At 39.0% G+C, this 20,325-nt stretch overlaps 1 protein-coding gene across 2 annotated transcripts; it reads left to right on the top strand.

The window, feature by feature from the left end:
- Positions 1-5,310: 5,310 nt before the first annotated feature.
- On the top strand, positions 5,311-12,362 carry LOC145503046 (uncharacterized). 2 transcript variants are annotated; one of them, XM_081482470.1, is made up of 5 exons: positions 5,315-5,327; positions 5,581-5,766; positions 8,870-8,948; positions 9,638-9,865; positions 10,211-12,362. In XM_081482470.1, exons 2-5 carry the CDS (start codon positions 5,611-5,613, stop codon positions 11,200-11,202), a joined length of 1,455 nt encoding a protein of 484 aa, XP_081338596.1. In that variant the 5' UTR covers positions 5,315-5,327; positions 5,581-5,610; the 3' UTR covers positions 11,203-12,362. The 2 variants fall into 2 exon arrangements, with proteins under 2 accessions (XP_081338595.1, XP_081338596.1); XM_081482469.1 differs by having other exon boundaries at positions 5,311-5,766.
- The last annotated feature ends 7,963 nt before the right edge of the window (positions 12,363-20,325 follow it).

The following is a 20,325-nucleotide window of genomic DNA, read 5'->3' as shown; positions in this document are numbered from 1 at the left end:
TAACGAGCTTACGTTGCCAGCTATTACCAGTTCATTACGGTTACGAATATGGCCTGCATGCTAAGTTTGTTAAAGAGGTACAATTTACATGAGAAAGCTAGCCATAATACTTCATTTTTTAGCTACTATTACTAGTAACATCCTCACTAAATATAATAACTTAACTTTGCAGAATTTTACTTAAACAATGTTCAATCTTCTGGGGACTGTATAAACAAAATGACACGATAAGAGAACCAATCGGGCTCGCGGATTTTCATCCAGTGGAACATAGCTGAGTGGTTACTAATATATAATTGATCAAGTTGAAACAAAAGAAATCACATCTGTGACGGTGTTTGGATATCTGATGTTAATTAGCTTAGACGTCTACGATTTTATTTCTCCATCTTCTCCTTATGTTACTCCTTGGTTTTAGTTTCGATTGAGAAGATATATCAAGTATACTCGAAACGTGTTTTATCGCATTTCCAAAAATGCACCTCGAAGGTCGTATTTCAATTCTCATCTCGGCGTTTGGAAGTGCTGTAAAACATGGTTTGTTATGTTTTATGTATTTTGCTGCACTTAGACTGGGCTTACTTCACTGTGTAAGTTTCAACATGGCTAGCTTGTCACTAAGTTAGGATCTTTCTCCAATCTCGATTAACGAATGCTTTCATCAGTTTAAAACTGTTCTTTAGGGTTTAGCCGAAAGCACTGTCAAACATTTGCTACAAGTGGCAGTAACTGTTGTTAGTTGCTGTATCACTGCAGTAACTTGTTATAAAAGATGACCCGGGGGGACACCCACATAAAAGGACGGGGGTGCTGGTCGGAAATTTTGAAAATAACCCCTAAGAGGTACCGTGATCCTGTTCTGTGGGCTCGGCTTGAAATTTTTTTCACCCCTAAGAGATAACAATTCTAAACAACACATAAACTGACACTTTCATAATTTTTAACAGCGATAAAGACGATTGCTTTGCATACCTTCTACTCATAAAGTTGCTGGTCAAATATCTCCTGTCATATTTTTTTTGGCTCAATACGTTATAAGGTACCGTGAAAACTCCCGCTGTCGACATTTTGAGGCTAAACACCCTATGGCCTAGTTTATACGTTGAATTTAATTCAGACGAATTGAATTCAAATTAAATTCGTCGATCAGTCGACGATTAGTCGACGGGTGATTTAGACTTCGAAATTAATAAGACGAATTTAATATTCTGCCTGAGCCTTCCGCATTTATCTGACCAGCGGCGAATATAAAAAACGCGTGAAACGCGCAGATTAAACCAGGGCACCAGGGCGGGAAAACCAAAACAAAATGGCCAGGTTTACCAAAGCTTTACTGCCGGAGAAAATGTCCAGAGAAAGACAGCGGAGGAGAGAGTTGCGACGTCGAATCTTGACACTGGTTGTATTGAAGAAAAGGTTTCTTGCTGGAATGTGTTTATTGATTTGTCTGTTGTTTCAATCCTCGTCAATGACTATGATATCTATCATATCCGTGATTTGATCTTCATCCCAACTGGCTTTTTCCCCTCGTTTTGCCTTTTTTGCCCCTTCTTCAGTGCTTTGAAACCTTTCATTCTCGCCTGAATCGGTTTCACAAGCCAGCTCACAAGCTGCTTCGATGTTATCGGAACGCTCTTCGTCCAAAGATTCATTTTCCAGAGCAGCTGGTTCAATGTCATCGGAAGGGTGACGGTTTTCGCTAAAGAATTCGTTTTGCTCAGCACCTACAGCAGTTCCAGCCCACGACAGGCAATAACCTACGCTTTTGTTTGCTTCCCACCCCAATGTATCTTCGTTCTCCTCAGCAATAGAACATTCAACTCTGACACAAACACTTTTCCCACAAGTTATGCAGGAATACTTTGTATGCCTTTTACAAATTGTGCAGGTGGAAGGCAAGTTTTTCCTACACGAAGACATAACTCGCACGAAGAAAACATACGAATTGGGAAAGGCGCGGGAAAAGTGAGTACGAAGGCACTGTTTGCGCATGCGACATGAACGAAACGAACCACGGGCTTACAAAAGGCACGGGCTCATTATAATAATGTATGCATTTAATTCGATGCGTCTGTTGCGCGACGTCTGAATTGAAGACGCGCTATCGCAATTATATCCGTCCTAGCAAGACGGATACAATGTCTTAGACGTATTCAATTCATCGGACGAATGTCATTCGATTTATACGTCTCGCAATCGTCGAATTTAATTAATTTTCTTTTCTGTCCTGTTAATGCTTTTAAAAGGTATTAGAAAAGTGTGTTATATCTCTAGATTAATTGCTACTATAGATAAATTAAGGATATGCGATTTAGATAATACCTGTATTGTTGTTACGTACGTAAAATTGTTCAAAATCGATTCTTTATAGTAAGTAGGGTGAAGAAGCTGTCTTGTATTGTAAGTAGTGTTAATAGCTCTGTTGTATTGTAAGGAGTGTATGTAGCCTTTATTGTACTGTTTTAGGGTAAAGTAACAGCAGAAGTGTTGTAAAGTATAAGCAAACATAATCTGCAAAAAAAAATTAATAGCAGGTCCTTGAATTAAATTCGACGATTGTTGCGACGTATAAATAGGGCCTAAGAGGTATCAAGACCGCATTTTTAACCCCCGTCATTTATATATGGGAGTCCCCCCCCCCCCCCCCTTGGGAAAGATGTCTTAATTAAACTTGCTGGCCCAGTTTCCTTCTGTATCAAGGCGAGATTAGCCAGTTTATGATTTAATTAATCCTTGCTTGTAAACCTCAAACACCACGACAACGGTGTTTATTTCCTCTTACTAACGTCATGATGACGAAGCTAACCACCAGACCAAAACATATTATAAGGTAGCGTCATGAGAAGTGAAAACTCTTAAATTAGCAAATAAATAAACACTTACAAAGGGCATTGGCGAAGGTAAGCTTATATTACATTCTTCCACATCCGCATGCTAAGATAAGAGCTTAACCACATCAGGACGAACGAAAATTGTGGCTATGTTAATACAAACAAATTAACTGGCGACTGAACGTCTTTGGTCTTTGCATGGATTTTCATTAACTTCATGCATGTCCAGGTTAATCACTTTGGATGTTGTTCGAAGGAAAGTGGTACCGTTTTTGAAAAAATAGCTCTCTATGGTTTGTGATTTGAAATCTCTTGTGGTATTCTTACAGAACGCCGACGCTTTTCGCGAAGGGTTGGCCAAAATAGACAAAGAGTCGGAAATCAAAAGGCTCTTTAGACCGCGTTCTGGCGGAGAGCGTGTTATGATGCCCTGGAGGGAAATCTGGTGAAAGGGAACTACGTCAACAAAGTCTAAAAAGCCCAGCGGCTAAAGACTTATTTTCTTCATTAAACTGAACGGTAATATTGTCTTAAAATTACCTCTTAGGAATAGAGATGTTGATCGAAGGAAAGTCGAAGAGTTTTTGAAAACATTGGCTTTCCACCTTATGGTTTGTGATTTGAAATCTCTTCTGGTATTCCAACAGAACGCCGACGCTTTTCGCAAAGGGTTGGCCAATATAGACAAAGAGTCGGAAATCAAAGAGCTCTGTAGACCGCGTCCAGGCGGGGAGCGTGCTGTGATACCCTAGAGGGGAATCTGGTGAAAGGAAACTACGTCAGCAAAGACTAAAAAGCACCAACGGCTAAAGACTTATTTTCTTAAACTACTCGTTAATATTGTCTTAAAACTACCTCTTAGGAATAGAGAAAACGTCAGCTTAATTTTGCCATAGTTCAAGAAATTGCATGTGCTTTAAAGTGTCACTTTGAATTCAATATATTTAATTATAATGCGCAGGCGCCGTAATGGGCGCGCTATTAAACAGCGCCTTTGTTAGAACATTTTTCTAACAAGAGGTGCTAGTTATTGGAATCTTTACGCAAAATCAGTCAACTCAGGACTTAGTGGAACAAATAAGTGAAACATACCCAGGGTCAACACCACATCATATGAATTGCATCCTTTTAGATACGTTGTGCCCAAAAACTGGAACGATTTACCAGAAAGGAGCAGATCCACTTCCATTTTTTAACAATTTCAAGCTTCACTTAGTAGTCTGTCTTTTAGCATCTCTTGTTGTATTTTTTACTAGTTAAATACTTGTGCATTTGTGTATCTTAGTTAGATAGTCTTTAGAATTATCAACATATTACTTTATTGTAGTTATAGTTCAGAAAGCCTTCGGAGAAATTAGCATGTATGTGCTATACTGCAACGAACTTAAATAAAGTGTCTGCATGTAACCCGTCCGCATATGTTACCGATGCTTGTGCTAAATTATGCGCTAGTGTAGAAAAGCCATTAACGCAAAAAATCAGAATTGAAATAAATGAGTCCATCGCTTGAACAGGATGTCGACAGCAACCACCACAATCTTCAATTTTCAGTGTTTCGTGTCAAAACTCATACAAATTCTAAATTTCACGATCAGGGCAGAGTTCACTTAGCCTGCGGGGAAACGTCTACTGTCTCCTTTATTCCACGCGCAAACGAGACGTTATTTGCACGATAACGTTATATCCGGCTATAACTACTGCTTATCGATTTCCCCTTTATTATCATGCTAATAATACTTTTATTTTCCAATTTAGCATTGCCTGTGTGTAGATATCTGTTATTTTCTTTGTCGGCTGCTCGCAGGCAAAGATCAAGTATAAAAGTAGTTACTGGTATCATAATAAAAGGAAAGTGAAGTAGGAGCAGTTACAGCCCGGTATGATGTCATCGTGCAAATAACTGACTGTTTACGGAGACGTAATTCCAAGCAATTTGTGGTTATGCAACTTTTGAAACGTTTGACCTCCAGCTTCCCCCGGCTGGGTGTCCCTAATGCTGAAACCGTATTGTTTGCTCCGTGTGGCATATGCATTTAACAAAAACAAAAAATGTTTGGCCTTTTCAGGACAGTTACATTGAACGTGAATCAACAAATTAAATTCGAAACAAAACAAAAACAAAATTTGGCAATGTCCGTGATTTGTAAAACTCTGATTATTTCGCGTCTCACTTAATATCATTAAAATACATAACACAATATCCTCCGTTCATATTTTGGTCAAAGGTCTCAGTAGATGCAATGCAATATTGACTAATTACGATAAAAAAAATTTTGAGATGTCAGTAGATAAAGGATTAGCCAATGGGAATGCGTGATTACATCAGTCAATATCGCCCAATTCTGTCATTTGCTGATCATTAATATGTCAAATAGGTCCGCAAATAGAAACACGACAATTTATTCTTTTATTTGCCAAAAAACGTTAAATCATACAACACATCACCAAGAGAGTTCATACCTTAGTTGCTGCATTCCTAGTAGGTCTGATCTTAAGGTATGTATGACAAACAAGTGAATTTACGGGAGCACAACTTGATATTTGTATTGGCACTTGTAATACTTTTATATAAATTGACATGTTTGCTGTCAAGGTAAAACGGTTTTATTTGTTAGTTATTTAAAGATAATATTTGTCCTGTCTGATTGCGGCCTTTCCTGTTTCAAACGCCCTCGCCAATTCAGTATTGTCCGTGTTGGACTTGAGATGTAATTCAATGTTCTTCAATCTTTCCTGGAATCTTTAATAGCTTTTACTCTGAAGCCTGAAGACAGCTGTCATGGAACATAGACGCGGCACTGTTGGGAATGGAGAGGTCGCTATTGATTTTCCAGGAGAAGGAAACTACAGCCAAAGACCTGCACCGCATTCACCAACCCTTGGCCATGTACACTGGAATTCATTTAGCATTGAAAATGAAACTCCTCGACAACAAGTAAGCTATTATTTCAGTCTAAATTTTCAGTTTATTCAGTGTTCTTGAAAACAAATATTTTTGTCAGAATTTTACTGTTAGATTTGATAGAAACAACATTATAAAATATTCCATAGAATGAGCATAACCCTCCTCTCAACCCTTCATGCTTTCATTTTTCATTAACATTTTTTTCTTTTGACTCGGTATTTCTGTATTCTCGGCACTTGCTTTTAATTCGGAACCCTAGACTTAATATCTGTTCACGAAAGGAATTCATTTTGCATTATATGTTATTTTTCCCCAATATTGCTGTCGTACAGTTAAGTATCCGAGCTATTACGAAACTTACGATTTCAATCCAATTGCCAAATTTATATTCAAATTACTTTACTTTTTAAAGTTACTTTAGTTTTCTTTACACTATCTTATTGCTTTTCGCCTTTTACTTTTTTTAATCCTGAAATGTTAACCCTTCCGGGGTTTCAGTCTTTTTGCATGAAGAAACCTGTTTGCTTGGCAACGCAAACTGGTATTGAAAGATTCCATTGTATCTTAAAATAAAAACAAACTTTCGCTATATTTGGCATAAAACTCAGACCCGGCCGTTAACATGCTATCACATATTGTTCTTGCGGTTAATACTGAAGCCTTAACTACTTGAAATACGTCTATGATAGCAGTTCTGTACGAAACTGGATAGATTCGATTCAAATACCCCATTGGCGTAAAATTTGAACACGAATTTTATAGCGAAAGAATGTTAATAAACTGTAAACGGAAGATAAAAGGAAATAGAAAATCCGCAGTAACTTCCAGTTTTTAAAAACGCGTTTTTTGCGAAAGGAAAGATGTTTGCATAATATTAAAAGTACTTGAGTCAGCTGACGTAATCAACTGACATGACGCACAATCGTAAAATAATGTTTATATAATTGCCCCATTTTCGTTGAAAGTCAATATCAAGTCTGCTCTTTTATCATTCTTGCCATTAATATTATTCCCGCAGTGTCATTTAAAAATATTGGGCTCTTTTACAAGCTCTAGTGAATATCGTACAATGCGACTGAAAAGCCCTCGACTGTTGGACAGCCGGGAAACGGTATTTTATGACAAAAAAGGTAAAGATAAGACCAGTTCTCCTGAATATAACATCTATGTCATAAATTGACTGATGTGTAGGGAAAATATAAGAAAAGCAGCAAAAACTGAAAAGTTTTTTATTACCTCCATGAATTATATGTGACTAAACATTTTAGTAATTCTTCCGTCAAATTTCAACCGGTGCTTTGAATCAAAGAATACAGCAAGAAAACCTCAGTCTAAATAACTGAACCGTTTTCTTTACACTGAGCTACTTCACAAACAGAAACAAATAGCCGACTCAGAGAGAAATGCTTCGTCTGCATCATTCAGTTTAATTAGCACATCACCCTGCTTGATATAAGGGTTGCTACTCAGTCATATGTGCGAAAATGGCTCTAGTAGTTTCTTATTGTGACTATGGTCATGACAGCCGGTTGTGTTTATTTTAGTTGAAATCATGGCTCGCTAGCTTTGGCCTAGCTGCCTCTGATAAGTTCATTAAGTCGTATCAAAGATTTACATTCTTAAATCGATAAGAAACCCTTAGCAAGTACTTATAACGGTTCCCCACTGAGTAGTTATTCATGAAGTAGTAAAAACGACCATTTTGCGGGCATTGGACTATAAAGAGGACCATTAATCTTAAGTTTGACTAGCAATCACTGAGAACTTTCTAACGGCTGAAATATTTTCGTCGCACAACCAAAATGTTCTTAACATTTGTTTTTCACTGTGTCGGTTACAGTACGCAAATATATGAAGTCGTATTTTTAGCATACGGAGAATGCTGACTCATAATGCTTTGCCAAGTGATGATGCGGTCAGCATTAACTAAATGCAGGATCGAACATGCAATATCACACTTTTGTTTTCTTCAAATACCGTGGCAAAGTAATGGGCAGTCATCGCGTGCAACGGCTATAAAGAATGCCATTAATCAAATATATTCAATTAATCGTAAATTTGGAACGCAGACCAACTGGTTGTAGTAAATTGGTTTAACACATGAAACAGAAAACACGATAACACAAAGCTAGTTAAGAAACAAAAAATTCAGAACAGTTAAAGTTTTCTGTCCATAGCCTGAAAATATTATTCTTAGAAGTAGCTGCTATACATTTTTTAATGGCGAGTCTGAAAATTTTGTGAAAAATTAGGCCAGTATCCAAGATAACAAAGCTAGCCAAGCCGGGCTATCAAACATTACGTAACTGCGCGATTCACTCTGCCACAGAATTTTGTTTCTCCCGGGTGTAGTCCCCTTTGCCCCTCTATTGCCACGGACAATGCCATGAAGCAATTGATTCTTGCTTTTAGCTGTGCATGTATCTCTTATGTTGCACTAGTACTTATGAGGTTTGAATTAAGAGCACACAAAAAGCTAGAAATAGCTTAGAGATGCTCTGGAAAGATAATAACAAAGAAGCGCAAATTTCAAAAAAAAAAATCTTTAAACATTAGAATAAAAAATGATAAAAATTAACAACTGTTGTGCTGTTCAAAAAAACCTGTGCCTCGTGGATTCAAATAGACGTATAAGAGAGCCCTCTTTCTCTTTTCCAAAGCCTCATTCGTGCGGAAGCTTTCTTTTCTGGGTCAGCGAGCGGGCGAAACATTCCCTGCTTTCAGAAGCTCGCGGGATTTCTCGACTCTCCCTCGAACAAGTCTTACGCTTCTTTTGTTCTCTCCAAACTTCCCGCGAGCACCATAAAGAGATGATACAGTTGGACACCGCTAATTCGAACTCGCTTAATTCGAATTCCCCGTAATATTGAATTCAAAACTGTTTCCCTACGATTTGCTCCTTAGTTATTTACCATCGGCTATTTCCATCCCTCTCAATCTCCAACTATTTTTCGTTCTCCTTGAGGGTTCGAAATAGCGAGGTTCAACTGCATGTGCTAAAGCATGAATCAATTGTTTCGCAGTTAATAATTTTCTCTATTCTCATCACCCGGCTGCTTAACTATGTATGAATAATGGAAGGAGAAAACGGAATTTGATCTCACTGATTTTTTCACTTGTTTGCATGTTTCAGAGCAACCCTGGCGTGAATGCAAAAGTGAAGAAGACAAAACGAACTCCGATAGAGTGGCTGAAGAAGTACTTCTTAGAAGGTAATTAAGTTTGCATGTCACTTTATTATGAACATTACGACAAGACAGACGAAATCTAAGGAACTCTATCGCTTAGGGGTTGGGCGGGAGAATAAAATACTTTCTACTGAAGCGAATACCGAGGTTGGAGACATTGAAAAGCTCGGAAAAACATCCCATGAGCTCCGGGAAAGTTCTGCAATGTAAGTAGATTCTTCCAAGAAGCTTAACCTTCTCTTATGGCTTTGAAGGATAATTAGTTTGTGTTTCTCTTTAGTTTCCTTTGTAAATATTTAAGTGTAAGTTCGTGTCGGAATTGTTCCAGCCAATCGGAATGGACCAACTGTTTTTTAACCAATGAGGACCAGGCCAGCACGTTTGCTTCGGCATGGTTACGTTCTCGGCTTTTTGATCGACTCTGAATTATGACTGGTTCACAGCGTTTATTATTTATTTACGAAAGTTGTGATTGGCCCGATGCGATGTAATTTATTTTTTTTTGTGAGACTTAACACAGAAAAGTTTACTCTTCAGCCAATGAAATAATGAAAACGACGACACAATCAGAGTGTCCATTACTTTACATATTTCAATAATGCACTTCAAGATATGAAACATGATAACATATTGAATAAATTATCGTGCTGATAAATTATAAATTATCATAATTACAGTGAAGCAGATTATCATCATGTTTGTTTGCTTTTCAGGTCAGGCTTTAAATGCCACTCAGACCCAGGCTCTTGAGAAGCTGGACCCGAATGCTCCATGGCACGAGAGGCTCATTGTAAAACACCGCCGTTTAGTAGGCGTGGCCATTCCTTTTATCTTCTACCAAGTGCTTTGGTGGAGCTGTGCTATCGAGTACAGCTTCTGGAGCTTGTTTCCAGACAGATATTTCATCTCCATAACAATGATTTTTGGCTCGATGATTGCAGGTAAAAAAAAAATTGCTGTTATATAGCCATCAGTTGAGTTAGTGCAGTACAAGTAACTTAATAACAGAACTTCATTAATTCAGAGGCAGAAGGGAGGGGGCGAACTTGTCAAACATAATCAGAGCGTAGTGAAATGAACTTAGGAAGTCACGCCAAATATGAGCGCAGTTATTTCAAGGGTAAGGTAGATAACGCTATCGACGAGACAAATCACCACCTAGTTAATAGACAAACCACATTAAACACTGAATAGTTATCAATTCAGGAAATAACGTTATCCTGCCCGCAAAATCGAAGCCTGAAGTTACCTAAATTATTTATTTGTTCAATTTTTTTTTGTAACAGGAATGACCAGTGAAGGTGGAGGTGCTGTTGCATTTCCCGTCATGACCCTCGCTTTCGGAATAGCACCAGCAATAGCACGTGACTTCTCACTGATGATTCAGTCCTGCGGTATGACAGCAGCGGCTTTCACCATCTTCTGGATGCGCGTGCAGCTTGAATGGCATTCCATAATATTCTGTTCGATTGGAGCAATCGTCGGTATGGCCCTTGGTCTAGAATTTATTGATCCTAACCTCACACCACCCCAGAAGAAAATTGGCTTTGTATGCGTGTGGTTTTCCTTCGCCTTTGCCCTTTTCCTGCTAAACCTTTACCACAAGCGTAAGACATTCAAAGTCATCCCAGACTTCAAGCTCTGGAAGATGATCGTCCTTTTACTGACCGGGTTCATAGGCGGAATCTTCTCTGCTATCGCCGGAAGTGGCGTGGACATCTGCAGCTTCAGTATCCTCACTCTTCTCTTCCGGGTCAGCGAGAAAACGGCCACACCGACTTCCGTTGTTCTTATGGCGGGAAACACCGTTGTCGGTTTTTACTGGCGCCAAGTCATGCAACAGGCAATCAGTGCTGATGCATACTACTACCTTGCAGTTTGTGTCCCGATTGTTGTGTTAGGCGCTCCTCTCGGCTCTGTGATCGGAAGTCACTTCCATCGACAAATTCTGGCTGGCCTCATTTACGTCTTGGATACTGTGGCCCTCATCAGTGCGTACGCGATTGTACCGCTAACCAAAGCATTGATTGGAGCATCCGTGGGCATCATGGCGTTCGGGTTTGTCTTCTTTGGTCTTATCACTTACGCCGGACAGAAAATTATGGAGGGAATCCAAGAAGAAAAAGAACAATTGCCGCAGACGCAGGTGAATGGCGACGCCAAAGGAAAAAGAAACTACGAACAAAATCACAATACTACTGAAACAACTCGAGATCTTGATCTAGGAAAACTAAATGTAGGATTTTCCTCTAAAAACGATGTTTCAAGCCAACTGTAATGATAGAAAACGGGAAAAAGGATTAAAACACGAACGCGATTTTGACGAACTTGAAGACAAGTCGCTGAGTAACCTTTTGGAAAACTTAAACTTCTATTTACGCATTTTTACATTTTTTACGTCCTATTTTTTTATATATATAACCACTGTTTATATTGATCATGTTACGATATCGCATTGAAAAGGTACATATTGTATCAGGTTCGTTCTTAGTATTAAGTAAATTCGAATTATTTTATAACAATAACCGTATAGACTTGTAATGGCTGAGTGTCAAGAGTATATATACTTTTCTTAGAGAAACAATTGTGTACATAGTAATCAATTTCAAATAGCTTCACATTGCCATAAGTCTTGTGTGAAGACAAACAAAGGCGAGATTTTAGCGTTTTAACTGTTTGTTTACATGCGGAAATTTACCCTTTGTATTTTAAACATGACATACTTACACTGTTATCTATCCTGTATCTATCTTCTATTTTCTGTTGAGGTCATTTGGACCAAAACGTTGATAGCGTTTGCTTATCTCAGTTTTTTGAGCTTAACTTCGTTATTAATAAAGTTTTCATTTCATTCTGATGTGATTTGTTTGTACATTTGTTTATGAGTATCGGGTCCTAGATTCTCATTACATACCTGCTTATATTTCTACAAAAAGTTGCAGAGAATTTAGCGAATGATCAACCAATGAGAAGATCCACGGGGACACTGACCCCTCCGGGTATAGTTAGTAGGGGTGATTCAGAGTAAACCGGACAAACTCGGCACCCGTTCTTGTAATATAAACTTTCGTAACAGTGAACTTTCTTGTGACAGTGGACAGTGGACAGTGGACTTTCTTGTGACAAGTCGCGCATGCGCACTATCGTGACACCGACCCCGAATAATATTACCAGTCTCCTACAGGGCCAGAGCTAGAACGGTGTCATATTAGTACCTTGTGCTAATTGTAATGCAAAGCATTTAAACGTTTGGCGATTCTGTTTTTCGCAATAATTATTCCCTGAAATAAAATTTGATCAGAGAAAGTAATTAATAAAAAACACTGGATTTGATCATTTAAAAACCCTTTATTCATTAATATTGGCGAAACAAAACTCTCAACAAGCTAACGCATTAGCCGGCAACGTTCCACCTTTTTCTTCTTTCTTCTAGTAACACCCGACAAATCCTGAAAGACAATCAAAACAAATGTGACAGTGACTACAAGCAATTGAAGTACTTGGCCTCGTTTTTATTATTCACAAGTGGAAATGGTATCAGTTCGTTAGGATGTAAAGGATTGCAGTGGCGGATCCAGACCTTGAGCTATGGGGTGGGGGCCTGTTTTGTTTTGCTTGCCCAGCCGGCTTTTCTTCCTTCTGTGATTTCTTCTCTTTTTTTGCCAGAATAAGGGGGGGGGGCACAGGCCCCTAGGGTCCCTCCCCTAGATCCGCCACTGGATTGTGCAAACTAAATTAAATACCCCAACAGTACTCGCCGCAAATTTTGGTGAGAGGGCGAGGCGAGGTTGCATGCCCTATCTCAGACCAAAATTTCGTGAGTTTGATGCCCTCCGCTATTTAACATCTCTAAAATTATTTAACGATAACGAGAACGACACGATATTCTAGATTTTGCCTTTGTTCACAGCCACTCGTTTTGCGTGTGACGTTGACCAATCCGCAAACACTTGGATTTGAGTTTCATCTGACGTCATTACCAAGTGCATATGGTACACAATTGGCTTTCGTGCTGGTTGTTCTATTTTTCGCTGATAAACTTGCTGACGAGACCCAACCAGGTCTAAACATCTGTACATGTTACAAATCTAAGCTGTCAGTTTGGACTCTAAAATGTCGTTGTCGTCAAAAAGTAAACAGGCTTGCTTCATTGTTATCCCAAAATTTGTACACGTCTCGATCTGTCACGTGACCTCATCTATCCAGGAAAAACGAATCAAAATACATCAATGAGTGAAGAAGCGAAAGTTCACCACGCGGATGAAGCTATAGCTATCGCATAAGGCGGGAGAAAAATTCGTGGTAAGAGAAAAGAAAGGCTCTGTAAAAGTTTCGGAACTTGACAGCAATAACAGGGATGTTGACAGAGACTCTTCTGAGTCGACGAATCGTCGGAATCCAGGCCTGGTCGGACTCATTGAGACCAGTTATCTGAGAACCCAGTTAAAGGCGTTTGTGGGCAGAGTTTTTTTTGCGAAGCAGAAGATTTTTCTTAGCGCTTTTTTCTCGAATAATTTTTTTCGCTTGAAGCAGACACTTTAAAGAGTTATAAGTCAAAGGTAATTTGTTCAATTGCCCTCAAATTTGGACAGTAGCTAGTTTAACATATAAACTACAAAAAATTGCTGCCAATTATCAATTTCGAAATACTTTTTCTCCGAGTGCGATTTCTGTACGATCACTCCAAGTTTTTTTAATCCTATTTCGAGAATGTTCTGTAACTTTTTACTGCAATTGAATATGCCAAAACGCAGACACAGTTTTTAAGCGCTTTGGGCCCTGAAACAGAGGAAAAAAATTAAATTGGCGAAAAACAAAATTCGCTTTGACTTGCAGCTTTCGAAAGGTGATTCGGGCGCTCGCATTTAGTGGTCGTGGACAATTCGACAATTCATTTTATTTCAAAATTCTTGGTATAGTTTGATAGCCACCTCTATAAGCTTTAATTTGATATAGAAGTTTGGGCGTCTACATCTTTAACTGCACTCGCTACATCGCTTGCACGCTTGACACCCGGCCTGTGCGTCTCGAATAGTTTAGCCTAAATTTTTCAAGTTCGTCGTTTGTAATCCTTGTCAATCTTCTCCATCCTCAACCATTCTGGTTCCGTTATGATTTATTATCAACTCTCTGGTGTTTTTGCTATCTTAGTAGACCATTATGTTCAGGTTTACTTCAATTTAAAGGTAATTTTGTACATGGTCAAAATAACTAAAAATACCTTGACTGTCGTTTTTAATAAATTAGGACTTACTTGGGCATCTGCACAGCTTTGATCCGGTGTCAACAATCATGTCCTCAAACTGCGCTTCAGTACCAGGTGAACAATGGTAATTATCAAGCGGGCACAGGGTACACACATGAAAAGATCACCACTACCACAATGGCAGAACCCACTGCAGCCCATATAGAAATGACCACCAGGTTGGATTGTCTGACCATCCACCACGCAAGGCTGAGGAAACAGTCATTGATTTTACGAAAATTAAATGTTAAGTGATCGGTGAATTTTTCAAGAAAACAAAACTAAATGAGAGTTATTACCAAAGGGAATAAATAATTTTATGCAACCTGCCCCACGATTAGTTTCCCGGATGGAGTCACATCCGGGACTTGAATATGTTTGTATTTAGGCAGGACAAGTTTTTCCCTACCCACTTTACCCCTCACCGCCGCTTTAGGTGCATTATCGGTGGTACATCATAACACACGTAGTGTCACGTAAAAGCGTGTTTGCCCTCACCTTTGCTGGAAAAAGAGGTACTTAATTATTTTTGATCTTATGATATGATCTTAACAATAAACGGTCACTTAACTGAGTGGCCAAATTATGTCAAAGAACTGTGTCAGCTTAATTCCCTTCCCAACAAACTGAGCTTAGCCTTAGCAATGCACATTGCCGGAAATACAATCCTTAACAAGGGAGCAAGGGGCTTGAGAGTTTGTTTCATATGATCATTTATGCTGGGTTGAAAGAGCCGTCTGAGTTCTCTTAACAGGGACCTTACGCAAAACACGACGGCAACGGCAACGAGAATTAACGTCACCAAACAAAAGGTTTAATGATCGAGCGAAGCAATGGCTGTACACGTGCATTATAATTCTTGGTACATCAGTCTTTGCCGTCCTCTGAAAACAATAACATGAAATGACCCAATTCTGCGTTGTCTGGAGAACGTGAACCACAACGGCTAAGTTTTCATATTTCTATTGGGAGTTGAACGCATTCATAGCATATTCAGCAGGGGCAAGTTTTAATATCGATAGACACACTGGATAGTTCCAAATAAATGCGGAATTCCAAAGTAAAATAGAAACACATTTTTAATCAGGCGTCCTCCTCGCCGACGCCGTCGTATATGCGTAAGGTCCCTAATGTTTGCCACACATACATACTCGTTTACCCAACTATGATTATTATTTGACATAATTATCATAATTACCTGGTTTTGAGGTTTGCCAAAGGCAAAGGCAAAAGCAAGGAAACAAGAACAAGTTCACATTAAGCGACCATAGTTTCACGCGCCTTGCGGCCGCAAGATGGCAGTATTTGATGCCCCGTGGACAGAAATCTTGATTTTTTTTTTTCCACTCCCCACATTGATTTTTTGTTCATTCTTGGACAATGTGGAGATAATTGTAAATAAAATCTATTTCTGGAAAGAAAAGTAGGGGTCACCGAACATCCAGGATCGTTGAATGCAGGCAAAGCTATAGCAATGGCCATCTGCCCTATCATTGTTCATTTTATTACTTAGCGCGCGCGCTCATGCATGAGGTGGCGTGTGAATTTGCTTCTCTCAAACTCAATAACAGTTGATCAAGTTTAAATAGAGGAAATCACGACCGTGACGGTGTTTGGATAACTGGTATTAGTTGGCATAGATTTTTACATTTTTATTTCTCGATCTTCTCTTTCAAGTTAGTTTTAGTACGTTTCGATGAAGAAGATATATCAAACACTCAAGTTCGTGTTTGACCACATTTAAAAAGACCTCAAAGTTCGTCAAAAAATACTCTACTGCGCGTCTCTTCTCGTTGTTTGGAAATGTGGTCAGTCACAGCAGTCTTTGGGGTTTGATATCTTCCTTCAAACAATAGTAATAAAACACTTCCTAACATGCATACTCATTGCCATTAAAGGGACACAGTCAGCTGGAGCACATGCGCATTAGATGCTATTTCATAGCTAATTTGCATATCACAGAGACGCGATCCATACTGTTTTTAACCAAATATGATAAAAATAGTATCATAGAATGAGCAAAAGCACACTCAAAAACAGGCTATTCAGTAAACGATTGAAAATCAAGCAAAAACTGTGAAGATTGAAGCGGATTTCTAGATGTACTTTGATTTCAGGTTGAGATGAACTTTTTTCAAAATGAGAAAACTAGTGTCCAGGTCAGCGCGGTACCAAAGCTGACTGTGACCCTTTAATATGGGAGCGTCACGTATACACTTAGGGCTTGTGATCATAATTACCCCTGCTTAAATGATCTGAACTCTGTAGCTAGTGCACGAGTATTCAAATAATAGAACTTTCAGTGCTTTTATCGGTAAACAATGCTATTGTCTCCCTATGGACTGCAGTGGAAGTTAAAAGGTAATTCTTAGGGTTACTCTTGGTTTTTCAACATTTTACAAAGCAATGAAAGTTGTTGGTGATGGAAAGTTTCAACTCATAGCAGCTTGCTACATATCCTTTTTTGTGAAAAATAAAAAAAAGCTTGCTATGTATCAGGCGAAAGTGAATTAAGTTGGTCATGAATTGACTCTCACAGAAATGGAAAATGCTTTACATAGCCCAACAAAAGCCGAATAACCTTTATCGACATGACTACGGCTGTTATCAACTCCTCGTTGTTTCAGTGAAACACGTCCAAATAAAAACAAGCGAATAAAGAAGCAAACGTTTTTGAAAAGTCCATTAGCGAAAAAAATGGAAAAATTCACTTACCTGGCTTATGCCGAAGTTAACTCTGTTATCCAAGATAATCTCAGTGAAACTGAAAAAAAGTGTAATTAATCTTCAGCTATTTGATGTTAAAGCTGTACAAACTGATTTTGAGATTGATTTCAATCACTGGATAATACTTTGACAGTCTTTGACAGTAGTAGGCGTCAACGATTGAAAAAAACCAATAGATTCTTGCCAAGCAGAATTTTTACTTTGTAGAAATGGGGAAGACCCGGCCGGGGTCGAAAGAAGATCACACGCGATACCTCAAACCTATAGCGTGTCGCGAAAATCAACACCTAACACTTAGCCACAAGACACAAGAAGAAGGCAGTCAGTACCAGAATCAATTAAGTTTTAGAAAATGCCCTGTAATAAAGCAAGTACTAAGAATCTCTACCAACTGTGAATCCACAATTAGTTAAATATGATTTCGAGAATAAGTTAACTGAGCTAACTTTTATTCAAATTAGCAAACATTGTTTTAATTTTGTGTGTGCAGCTTGGAATAAAGTTGCAAAATTCACAAAAAAAGGGGAGAAAGGAGAATCGTACGGTTTATAAATTTCATTGTTAGTTCGGTTACGATTGAAGAATTTACTGTTCCCAAAACGATTTCTCCTTTTTGACCCTGTTGTTAAAACCAGACTCTGATCTAACTTCTATGGCGCTGTTTCCCCGATGGTTCAACAGCGCTTTACAGATTTAAAAATTCGCTAAAAATTAACCAGAAACTTACCAAAACTATCTAAAATTGACTACATTTTTTAAAAAAGTAAAACCATAATCAAACAATAAAAAATCAGCATCCGTAGTAAGCACTCAAGAAAAGATGCTTTTTGAGTCTACGTTTCAAAGTGTCAAGTGATTTAGAATGTTTCGAATCGGTGCAAAAGTACTCTGAAGGCAAGATCCATAAGAGTGAGCCTGAACCGAGGAACGGCAATGTAAAAATACTGTCTACTTTTATTCATCAGAGTCCTGGTATTCGATAATAAGTTGTTCACCCAAGATCTGGATGTCATGAATTTCCTTTTGGGTATGTGAATCACACACAGATGGTCTCTTACTAATTAATAACAAGAGTTTTTCTTAAATGTGTTCCAGGTTTCTTCTGATAAATCCGACAGTAAAAGTAAGTAAAGTAAAACTTTATTTAGCCGCCGGGTCAGCCTTCGTGATAATGCTATAGTAACATATAACGAATATTAAACTTGATCGAGGTCCTTAAAGAGTTCCACTCCTAAATATCTATTTTGTTTACGGTGTTTATTTATGGTGCATTTCTCCTTTTCGCGGGACCTCCTCCGATTTTTTTCTCTTTGGACTCATTGAGGAACGCCGTCTGATTATTGACTTCAGGAGCCTAGGAAACTAAGGCCCGGTCGTCCACACTACACCGGAGGAATTTAAATACGCAACAATCACCGGTCGTTATATATTTTTGTTTGAGGAAATCTCGGCCAGGAAAATCACGTGGTTCTCCTGATCCTATCTTGTTCGAAAATGTCCGTTTCAGTAAACTGTTTTCCGTCCACACGAAAACTCAAAGCCGGCGTTTTCAAATCCCTCCTGTTTGAAGAGCGTTTTCGAAAAGCTCCGTTTTCGTGACGGATTACTCTGGACCGTAGGCCTAACTGTAGAAATAAAGCTGTATACGTTTTTAAATTCCTCCGGCGTAGTGTGGACGGAGTCTGGGGCAAACCATGATGACGTCTATGAGCACCACCAAACAAAACGTTTAATGAACAAATCAAAGGCTGTACAAGTGTGTTCAGTAAACTTTTGTACGTTTCATAGCAGTCCTCTGCAAAACATCAACGCAAAATGACCGCGAACGCGAACGAGGGAGTTGAACTGCTAATTTTTCGTATTTCCATTCAGAATTGAACGCTGTCATTACATATTTAGCCTGAGCGAGGTTTTAGAGCCATAGGCATCCTAAACAAATTCAATTTTACAAGGCGTTGTCCTCGGCGTCGCCGTCGTCATTGTTAAGATCCCTATATTTGCATTTCGGATGCTGGGAGGTCGATACACTTGTTTAACGTGGGGTCTGTCATCTTAAGTGGCTGCTTTGTGCTTTGCTCATGTTTTATCCCTAGACCAGTCGAAAGAACATGAGAGTATCGTGTAAAGACCGTAAAAAATCACATACATTGCAGCTCTTTGCCAAGGTTTTCTTTAATTCAGCGATTAAGTTGTCGAGCGTTTCGGTAGAGAGTGTTTCCCTCCTGCTGAAACAATCTCGTTTACGTTACTTCGCCGATGCAATACCTTTTCATCTCCCGCCTTGCTACACAGCAATCGTTTACATCTTCTTCAGTGTAGCATAAGGCTTTGAACACTTAAAGGCCATCGTCATCAAGAACGTCCTTGAACATGGCGAGTCGATAATCGGGGTTTTACCGCTCCAAACCAAGTAATTATTACAGTATTTCCCCGGAGTATTTATCTTTCCATAGCTTCCAGTTCTCGAGGATGTCGCTCCTTAATTGACCTCAAATCTAAATGTTGCGGAGACAATGATATCTAGTGGAATAACATTGAAAATTGTGATGCTTTAGGCGGCGAGGCACCGGAAGTTCTTTTCGCTCGTAGGCATTCGTAGCTAGACGGTAGAAGTTGTCGACGAATTTGTAATATTAGATGGCAGAGAGAACCTTAAACGAACATCATCAATCAAGGCTTAATCTGGCTACTGTAACCCAAGATACACAAGGTGAACGCGTATTTTAATATATAACTGTATGTATAGCATAAATTACAAAGCCGTTACAGAACATAAGCGTGCATATAAAGAATGTTTGGCAGATTAGCATATTATAACCCTGAATTAAGGTATGTCCGCCATTTTCAGTAATCAAATCCCGCCGGTGTCAGAAACTCGTTTGTCCAGTTTGGCTATGACGTCAGTGCTTTCTCATTGGCTCACAGCCGAGCCTTTTGTTCTTTCGCTTTATAAGTGCGACACCACCCGGATGGTTGGGCGGCTAGTTTACTCCACTGCAATATACACATCTCTCTTAATCTCTCTTGAAACAATCCCTCCTGGATATCTAATCAAGTGTTCTTCCTCAACCGACCCCCTAAATATCCCCCAATATCCCCTCACAGCCTGCATTTCATTAATCCCCCACATATACCAACACATCCTACATCTCATTAATCCCCTACATATACGTACACATCCTACTTCTCATTAATCCCCCACATACACCTACACATCCTACATATCATTAATCCCCCACATTTACCTATACATCCTACATCTCATTAATCCCCCACATATACCTAAGCAGCATACATCTCTTTAATCCCCCACATTTACCTATACATCCTACATCTCATTAATCCCCCACATATACCTACGCAGCATACATCTCTTTAATCCCCCACATATACCTACACATCCTACATCTCATTAATCCCCCACATATA

Source organism: Orbicella franksi, chromosome 11 (assembly GCF_964199315.1).
Source record: "Orbicella franksi chromosome 11, jaOrbFran1.1, whole genome shotgun sequence".
Taxonomy (NCBI): domain Eukaryota; kingdom Metazoa; phylum Cnidaria; class Anthozoa; order Scleractinia; family Merulinidae; genus Orbicella; species Orbicella franksi.
Note: the sequence above shows the minus strand (reverse complement) of the source record. Positions and strands in the feature narration are given on the sequence as shown.

Bases quoted from the DNA above. Each gene is read 5' to 3' on its own strand.
- LOC145503046 (XM_081482469.1), top strand. From the start codon at position 5,611: ATGGAACATAGACGCGGCACTGTTGGGAATGGAGAGGTCGCTATTGAT. The intron at 8,949-9,637 runs GTAATTAAGTTT...TTTGCTTTTCAG, and splicing joins GAAGAAGTACTTCTTAGAAG to GTCAGGCTTTAAATGCCACT. The intron at 9,866-10,210 runs GTAAAAAAAAAA...TTTTTGTAACAG, and splicing joins TTTTGGCTCGATGATTGCAG to GAATGACCAGTGAAGGTGGA.